The sequence below is a fragment of the Prunus dulcis genome, chromosome 6 (assembly GCF_902201215.1).
Source record: "Prunus dulcis chromosome 6, ALMONDv2, whole genome shotgun sequence".
Lineage (NCBI taxonomy): Eukaryota > Viridiplantae > Streptophyta > Magnoliopsida > Rosales > Rosaceae > Prunus > Prunus dulcis.
This window is the reverse complement of record NC_047655.1, coordinates 13,183,271-13,192,953: the sequence shown is the minus strand read 5'-3', so window position 1 is coordinate 13,192,953 and position 9,683 is coordinate 13,183,271. Positions and strand designations below refer to the sequence as shown.

General features: G+C 47.2%; 2 protein-coding genes across 2 annotated transcripts; both read right to left on the bottom strand.

Moving 5' to 3' along the window:
- Nucleotides 1-219: 219 nt before the first annotated feature.
- LOC117630310 lies at nt 220-4,839 on the bottom strand. Its single transcript, XM_034363051.1, has 2 exons — nt 3,908-4,839; nt 220-3,820 (listed from the first exon to the last, which is right to left on the bottom strand). Exons 1-2 carry the CDS (start codon nt 4,837-4,839, stop codon nt 220-222), a joined length of 4,533 nt encoding a protein of 1,510 aa, XP_034218942.1.
- A 1,109-nt stretch (nt 4,840-5,948) lies between these two features.
- On the bottom strand, nt 5,949-9,346 carry LOC117630309 (disease resistance protein RPV1-like). The gene is made up of 4 exons (XM_034363049.1): nt 8,889-9,346; nt 7,669-8,770; nt 7,217-7,501; nt 5,949-7,115 (listed from the first exon to the last, which is right to left on the bottom strand). The coding sequence occupies exons 1-4, from the start codon at nt 9,344-9,346 to the stop codon at nt 5,949-5,951; spliced, it is 3,012 nt and encodes a 1,003-aa protein (XP_034218940.1).
- Nucleotides 9,347-9,683: the final 337 nt, after the last annotated feature.

Here is a 9,683-nt window from a genome sequence, read left to right as displayed (position 1 = left end):
GGCTTCGGTTTCAGAGGGTTTGGACATTCGGGTCGGTGTCCCGTTGCCGAGGCGGAATACGCTTACAGAAGCAAAATTGGCCCAGCTGCGGACAGATTTTTGTGTGCCAGCCTATGTGGGCTTGAGGTTACCCACTGAGGCTGATGTGGTCAGATATCCCTCGGATGGCTCCGTGATGATTTTCACAGATATGTATCGGCACGGCCTCAGACTACCCTTTCATCCGTGGGTGCAGATGAGTGGGGCTTGTGTGCTGGGCTGGGCCAAAAACTCGATGTGGATGTGGCGACCCATTCCTTGCTCCAAGGCTAATGCCAACCTGGCTAGTGCATCGGCATGGCTATTCTCTGAGCGCGACACTTGCTTGATGGAGTGGGCTTTGAAGGTGGCCAGCAAGTGCCGAGCGTGCTGGAGGTAAGCCGTCATAGAGGCATCCTTGGCCGTGAAGTCTTGGTTGACCTGGTGGACCACGAGCTGTGAGTCGCTGAAGATCTGAATTTGCCTGGCGTCCATCTCTTTGGCTAGGCGAAGACCAGCTAAGAGTGCTTCATATTCGGCCTCATTGTTGGAGGCTTGAAAATTGAAGCGGAGGGCGTACTCGAGGGCAACCTTGTCTGGGGAGACGAGAACGAGGCCGGCCCCACACTCCTGGGCATTAGAAGAGCCATCCACGAATAAGGTCCACAGGGGCTGGGTTAGGTCGAGAGTGTTTTGGGTGGGGGTTTGGTCCTGGCTCAGAGAGGGATTAGGTTCCGTTACGAGCTGGGTAGCTGCAGAAGCTTGGGGCTCAGTGAATTCCGATAAGAAGTCAGCAACGGCCTGCCCCCTCATAGCCGGGCGGGGTTTGTAATGAATATCAAACTCGCCAAGTTCAATAGCCCATTTAACCAGTCTCCCGGAGGTTTCTGGCTTCTGCAGCACCTGTCTTAGCGGTTGGTTGGTTAAGACATGGATGGTGTGAGCTTGGAAATATGGTCGGAGGCGTCTAGCTGAGACGACCAGGGCGAACGCCAATTTTTCGATGTCTGGGTATCGAACTTCTGCATCTTGCAATGCCTTACTAACATAATGCACTGGGTGCTCCGCGTTGTCCTTCGATCGAATGAGCACAGAGCTAACAGCCGAAGCTGAGACGGAGAGATAAATCACGAGGATGTCTCCGTGCTCAGGGGTTGACAATAAAGGAGCTCGGCCCATATACTCCTTGAGCTCGCTGAAAGCCGTTTCACACTCGGCAGTCCAAGTGATGTTTCGCTTAGTGCCCTTAAGGGCCTTGAAGAATGGGGCGCAGCGGTCAGTGGCCTTGGAGATAAATCTAGTCAGGGCAGCAACACGCCCTGTAAGGCTTTGGATATCCTTGACCATCTTAGGTATTGTCATATCTAAGATGGCCTGGATCTTTTCTGGGTTGGCCTCAATACCCCTTTGGCTGATCATGAAGCCAAGAAATTTGCCTGAAGCCACCCCGAATGCACATTTGGTGGGGTTCAGCCTCATTTTGTACTGCTTCAGGATGGTGAACATGGCAGAGAGGTTGGGGATGTGCTGGTCAGCTGTGCGACTCTTGACTAGCATGTCGTCGACATAAACCTCCATGGTATTGCCAATCAATGGGGCGAAAAGGTGGTTCACCAGACGCTGGTATGTAGCCCCGGCGTTCTTGAGGCCAAAGGGCATCACCTTATAGCAGGAGAGGCCTCGGTCCGTGATGAAAGAGGTGTGGGCCTGGTCTTCGGGATGCATGAAGATCTGGTTGTAACCTGAATAAGCATCCATGAAGCTAAGGAGGGCGTGGCCCGCTGTGGCGTCGACTAACTGGTCAATGCGGGGTAGGAGGAAGCTGTCCTTTGGGCAGGCCCGGTTGAGGTTGGTGTAATCGACACACATGCGCCAGCCCTTTCTTGGTTTACGAACCATTACGACATTGGCCAGCCATGTGGGATAGTCAACCTCCCTGATGAATCGGATACTACTCAATCGATCCACCTCCGCCTTCATGGCCTCATAGCGCTCGGGGTCATAAGCTCGACGCTTCTGTCGAACTGGTCGGACGGCAGGATTGACGCTAAGCCTATGGGATATGATGTCTGGTGATATGTCAGGCATGTCATTGTAGGACCATGCAAAGACTTCGGAGTTGAGGCGGAGGAAGGCGACCAGGTCAGAACGAAGCTCTGGCGAGATGGAGGTACCGATCCGGACCTGTCGATCCGGGATGTCGTCATGAAGGGTAACCAGTTCCAGGTCCTCCATAGGTTCGGCCTGTGGTGTGATGGACTCCTCCCTTGGGTCCTCAGGTGGTTCTGTGCCAGCTTGGGGAGGGGTGGGAGCCTGGGTTACCGCAAGGGCTTCACTCTTATGTTGGCGATTGGTGGATTTGACTGCTGAAGCGTAGCAGCTTCGGGCCCCGAGTTGGTCGCCGCGCACCGTGCCTGGGCCATTAGGAGTGGGAAACTTCAACAGCAGCATATGTGTTGAAATAAAAGCCTTCATTTGGGCCAAGGCCGGGCGGCCAAGGATGACGTTGTAGGCTGTGGGGCAATCGACGATAAGGAAGGGGGTAGTGATCGTCGTCCGCTGGGGTGCGGCCCCAATTGATATAGGGAGATGAATGCTGCCAATGGGCTGGACCACATCACCCGAGAAGCTCACTAGGGGTGTGATGCTTCGGTCGAGTAGGTGAGGCGGGACCTGGAGTTCATTGAAGGCCTCGGCAAACATCACACTGACCGAGCTGCCAGTGTCCACCAGGATACGCCCAACGTCAAAGTTGGAAATGTCAGCCCGGATAATGAGTGGGTCGTCATGGGGGAGGATAACACCACGCTCCTCCTCCTCGCAGAAGGTAATGGGAGCCCAGCCAGACCTGTGGGTCTTCGGCAAGCGCCCCTGCTCGGTGCTGAAGACCTGGTGCGCATAGGTGGAGCGGACATAGTGTTTGATGGAGTTGTTGGAGGTGCCAGCCAGGGTAGGGCCTCCGCTGATCGTGGAGATCATGTTGATTTGTCTTTGGTGAGGGTTAGGCGGGGCTGGTATGTTGTGGACATAGTTGTCTAGCTTTCCTTCCCTGATGAGCCCTTCAATTATGTTGCGCAACGCAACACAAGACTCGGTGTCGTGGCCGCTGAATTGGTGAAAGCGGCAGAAGACCCCTGTGCTTGGCATAGGCTTGTTGGATGGTCTCCGGGGGGGTGGCTTGGGGATGATGGGGGCTTCACGCACCAGGACGTTCTCATAGGTGGTGTTGAGGGTCGTAAAAACCTCGAACCTGGGCCTGGGTGTGAAGGGAAGAGGGGCCCGATCATTGGTCTTAGGAGGGTTGCCTCCGCTAGAGTGGTGGTGGTTGCCATGTCTGCCACGCTTGTTATTGCCGAAGGAATGCTGGTAGCTATCCTTCCGCTTATGTTGTTGGTTGTCTTGGGCATTCGGGGCAGGGGTAGAATGCTGAAGTGGGGCTGGGGGGGGTGCCGAAGCAGGTGGAGGATCAGCGAAAGTGTTTCGCGCCAGGTTAGCTGGGCCACGCTTGGAATTGAAGTATTCAGCCTTAGCGTGGATCGCCGCCTGCTTCATCAGTTCTGTATATGTGTTCCAACTATTGCTATGAACCAGGTAGCGAAAGTTGGACTCGCGGAGGCCGCTCTTGAAAGCGCCGAAGGCAGCGCGATCGTCAGTGTCTGGGCAGCGGGAGTATTCATGGCTGAACCGAGCTGCATACTCCCGAAGGGGTTCGTCTTCAGCTTGCCGAAGCATATACAAGTCGTCGGCAGAATATAGGCGATCAGTCTGGATCATAAAATGGTCCAGGAACGTCTGCTTGAGACTATCAAAGGAGTTGATGGTGCGGGGATGGAGCCTATAGAACCAATTCAGGGCCGCGCCGCTGAGGGTGGAAGGGAAGAGGAGGCACATGCCTTCATCAGTAAGGCCTTTGCACCCAAGGGCAGACTGGAAGGAGTGGATGTGGGGGAGAGGATCCTCCGTGCCAGTGTAGAAAGCGATGCGGAGTGGCTGGATATCTTTCTCCTGGTGGTAGTGGAGGATACGCTCAGTAAAGGGCCCTGGTCGTGGTTTCGCCCAGAGGGGTTGATGGCTGCGATGTTGCTCGCTCTCCAGGCGCCGGACCTTTTCGAAGAGAAGCCTCATAGCCGGGTCGGCATGAGGAAGAGTTTCAAGTGCCAAAGGCCCGGGGGTGGGATAGACAGGGGCTGGGGAATGTTCCCAATCTTCCATCGTCTCGGCATGGTGAGTTGGCCAGGTCTCTGAATTATAGAATTCCCAACTACCTGAGTCCCCGACTCCTTCTCCGTTAGGCACGCGGACGGGGGCTGGCGATGGGCCCAGGTGTGTCACCCGTGGGTCCTCGAGGTTGACAGGGATAGGGATCGGCCTTGGCTGACGGTCCGAGATGCGATCCCGGCAATCTTGGTAGATCCTGACTGGCTCATGAGGCCGGTCCTTCGGTGGGGGAACGCAAAGGGGTCGGGACGGGGGTTGCTCCGGATGAAGGTGGTCTTTTCCCTTGCGGAGCCTAGATTGGGCCGGGGAGCTGTGGCTGGAATGTGCTGGCTGATTCGGCTGAGTATGCCCAACGTTCTGGGTCAGGTCTTGTTGGGCATCCTGGGTGCGAGTCCTCTCTTGGTTCCGCTTTAGAGCACGAAAGTCATGCTCTAGCTCAACATTCCGGCTATGAAGATGCTCGTACTTCTCCGACATCTTAGTCATACTATCACGGAGGCGCTCCACTTCTGCCTGGAGAGTGGCATCTCCCGGAGATTTCCTTCGGGAAGTACCCTCGCGGGGGGTATGGTGCTGGGTATCGCGGCTATCCTCGGTCGGCATAGCAGAATGTGGGGTGAAGAAGAGGCGACGGGGCCTGAGGGGTGAAGGAGCCAGCTGGGCTGATAGAGAAAGAGGGGATTCAAGTGTCGACTTCCCACAGACGGCGCCAAACTGTTGATGCTCAAAATGGCCCGGCCAATATTGAGTCCAACTTAGTGATTAGATGTGATGAGTCTTCAGCAGGGAAGAGGGCTGAGGCCCTTGGTGAAATAGGTTGGTGGGAGACCTGCAGAAGACAAAGTGGTAGAAGCAATCGTTAAGCTTCGGACACCGGTGTGGTGCCGGCCGAAGGCTCTCCGATGCCTAAGTCAGTTACGGGTAGTAATTCTGGCAGAGTAACAGTAAAAGTAGTAGAATGGTCTCTGGGTTTTACCTGGGTACTGTTCCCTATTTATAGGGAAGTGAAAGTGGGAGCTTTGCACAAAGTTCCAATGTGGGACTTTGTGCAAGTCGTCGTGGTGGCGACACGTGTCCTGGAGATTAGGTTTGGCAGCTGGGAGCTTCGGCAGGTGTCTGGCACCTCGAAAGTGTGTCTTCCTTCGGCAGGGGAGAAGGCGTGGCTGCCTTGGTGCTAGTCGCTTTGGTGCTGGGTCTGCTCGGTTCACTATGGTGTAAACAAATATGTCAACTAAGAAATCATAATTTAATCCCTCAATCTTGTAAGTCTTGATGGTAGGCCTTTATATATAGCGTCTTATAATGATCTCCAGCTGATAGAAAGTTTTTGGCATGAATCGTTCGCATCATCAAGGAGAATGCAAACGTCTAGTTGGTTAATACACAATAACGATTCAATTTGCTCAATTTGGCTTTCAATTCCAAAATGAAAACCAGTGCCTATCAACCACAAAAAGAAACAAGTACAAAATTTCTTGCAAAGCCAAACTGAATTACAAAGAAGCAAGACAAGCCAATGTCGGAAATTCGAAAACTACAGAGACCAATCTGAATTACAAAAGTTATCATAAAACTAAACTGAAGATCAAGCTTGACAAAAATTAAAAAATAGCCTTTTGTAAGATAAAGTCAAGACATTCAAGTTTGTGGTTCTCTATTCCTCTCAATACTTTTTTCCCAGCAACCAAATAAATCCAAGTGAAAAAAGACTTCTACCTTCTAAGGGCGCCAAAAAATTCTTTTGCCCTATCCTTTTTCCTTTTCAATTGTCTCAGGACGTAGTTCACCACGTCATTCTTTCTATCCTTCCACTTCCATTCCCTTACACACAAGGTGCCGAAAATATCATCACTTCCACTTGCTCCATACTCATCACGATCTCTCTCAATTTTAGTATCTTCCTCTACTTTTGGTATGCTTGCAGGTAAGCTCCTGATCATGGTTCCACTTAGATCTATATCCCGTAACGAGGTTTTGCAAATGAGGGAATCAGAGATCTCTAATATACCACAGTAACTGAGGTTTAGTTCTTCCAAAGAGCACAAACCAACTGAGAAAAAAGGCAAACTTTTAAGTTTCAAACAGCCACCAAACATGAGAGTTTTAAGAGAGTCTAAGTTGTAGATACTATTTGGGACAAACTTAAGGTTTTTGCACCCATAGAGCTGTAATGTTTGAAGCCCCATTAGATTGTCAATCGACGAGGGTAGCTCTTTAACCGCTGTTTGTGATAAACTAAGAAAGTTTAGATGTTCCATAGGCTCCAAGATTTCTGGGAAGTATTCAAATTTGAAGCAACCAGTGAAATCAAGTCTCTCAAGAGAATTCAACTTACAAAAGCTCGTTGGGAGACTTACAAACCTTCCACAATTTTGCAGTACAATTTTCTTGAGACAAGAGAGATTCTCGATTGATGAGGGCAATACTTTTATTGCTGTCTCAGACAACTCTAACTCCATTATACTGCTGGGAAGCTCCGAAAACTTGCCAAGAGATGAACAGCCCTGGAAACTCAAATTACATAATTTCAGCTTACAACTGTTGCTGGGTAGATTCTTAAGGTCTCTACACCATTGAATATCCAAGCAAGAAATTTTTTCATTAGACCACACTGATGAAGGCATTTCCTTTATTGCAGTGCTACTCATATCTAAGTATTCAATATTTCCTGGCATCTCTGGAAGCGATTCGAGATTCGAGCAGCCTCCCAGGTTAAGATAAGTCAGCTTGTCAAGATATTGGCAATAAGAAGGAATTTGAACCAAACTTGTGCAGCCCTCAAGATTTATATACTCAAGTTTATGACTCTGAGAGAAATCTGGAACTTCAGTAAGATTTCTGGAGTAACTAAGATCAAGCACTTTTAAATTCCCAGGATTCTGTAACAAATTAGAGAGAAATGACAAGAATTAAAAACTTAGCCTGAATAACTTTCCACACCACATTTTCTACAAGAACTAAAATAAACCTATAGACCTACCCGGTCTTCATTCCAAAGTAGTTTAACATTACTGTAGGACATTCGAAGCTCAACAAGATTTTCTGGAGAAAATTCTGATGGCAAAGATTCCAATTGATATCCCACCCAGCAAAGATAACGAAGAGAATTTGGAAGAGAAACATCTAATTCCCAGTAATTCCCAAAGCTAGAATTATCAACATTAAGCAATCTTAGATTATACATCCTTCTGAAGTCTGCACGATTCGAGTGTAGCGGTCCAATCTCAGACATGTTCATGAATATGGCTTGAACCGTTGCAGTTCCCTGACAATCAAGAGCAAAGTACAAATGTCAAAACAATAAACAACAAGAACTTTGTTACATTTGGAGGCATCTAACTTATTTATAACATAAGAGTTTCTCCTAGGTATCTTTTCATAGAAAGTTCATGTTTTTTAATTTTTAAGAAAGTGAAGGACTATGTCTCTTACTGTATTGTTTTTCAACACGCGATAGACATCTTCAGCCATGAACAACCTACTGCGTTTTCCGGGCTCTTCAATACATTGTTCGCGAACAATTTCCTTGCCCATGTCTTGTAGCAAATCATGCATTTCTATGGTCATGTTTTCTGAAACTGATATGAGAGACTTATCACTAAGAACTCTAATCCCCGCTAGAGAGAAACCACTAGCATCTAACATTCTTTTGACAATATACAATGTCTGCACTTTATCAAAACATGCTATATCAAGAAATATCTCCTTCTCATTTTCTTCTAATCCATCAAAATTTAGCCTCAACACTTTCTGGATTTTTTTGCTTAGAAATTTTTTCAAATTGATCAATTCATCGCGCCAATCTTCTTTCCTCTCACATTGAATGAATGAGGAACCTAAAATTTGAACAGCTAATGGAATGCCTCCAGCATAACCTACCACCTTTTGGGCCAACTCTGTATAATCTACTCTAGGAGTGTTATTTTTGAAAGCATTCAAATGAAAAAGCTGAAGAGCTTCATCACGTGTTAATGCCTTAACCTTGTATATCTTATCATCTTCAACAGTTTTCTTAAGAAGGCTCCTATCTCTAGTTGTTATAATGATTCTACTTCCAGGGCCAAAGCGAGCATGATCTCCAGCTAAAAGTTCTATTTGGCTTGAGTCGTCCACATCATCAAGAACAATGAGGACCTTTGTCCGACCTAGCCTCTTTCTAACAAGATCTGATCCTATAGATGGAGTGTCGATATTTAGATTCTCATCATCTAATATCTTCTGAACAAGTGTATTTCGCAAGTGAATTAGTCCATCTTTTTCTTCTGATTTCACCCTAACATTTGCAAGAAAACAAGAAGCTTCAAATTTAGAAGAGATTTGGTGAAATATAGCATCAGCAAGAGTGGTCTTGCCAATACCACCCATGCCCCAAACACCAACACTGCAAACATCTTGTGAATCAATGCATAATAACGATTCGATTTCCTCAATGCGGCTTTCAATTCCAACCAAGCCCTTTAAATCACTTGATGTTTTGCGATTCAATTTGGTCAAAATATCTTTCACCACTGTCTTAACTAAATCAGACTCCAGCCTGAAATATATGATTATATGAAGGACAACCAATGGTTAGTAAGTACTCATGAAGTGATAATCTACTGAATCAAACGGTCACAAATAGGAATTAATACAAGTTACAGAGAGTTAATTACCCAATTTTGTTTGAATCATCAAACCCTGATATTTTGGCTGCTTTCCTCAAAGCAAGCCTCCACTTGTGAACCTTGTCCATATTGTCCTTGAAACGTTCTTCATGTTGAGCAAGTGCATCTGCAAAACTACCCTGCTGTTTTCGTACATGTGATGGATTGATGTCATAAAAAATCGGTATAACAAACTGCCCATCTCTTTCCTTGCCTTTTAGTATATGCACAAGTTCATCCAGACACCAAGTGGAAGAAGCATAGTTTTTTGAGAAAATAATAACCGAAAGCTTTGATTTCTCGATTGCTTCGAGAAGGGCAGGAGCAATTTTATCTCCTCTCTCGATTCTGTAATCTATGTAGGTCTCAACTTTCTTCCCAAGTAAAGCAGCATGAAGATGGCTGGTAAAAGTATTGCGGGTGTCCTCACCTCTGAAACTAAGAAACACATCATACTTTTCATCCATAACCTGTGCAAACTCACAAGGCAAAATATGCAAATGTGCACCTGGATCTATCTATATACAATTCACAGCCTGCAAATCCACACAGCACATATATATTCAAAAGAACATGCAAATTAGTTGACATCGTGATACGAGAAAATACAACTTAATGATCTTTTTATACAATAGAGGTATAAGAGATTAGGACTATGTATGATAATTATTAATAATAATTAAGTTAGAGGGACAGTACCGCTATGGTGTTTTTGATAGAGAATTCTCCAAGGATAAGTCAGTGGGATCACCTCTAGATCAAGAAACAAGTTGCAGAGAGATTAATTGCCTTGATTACGATATA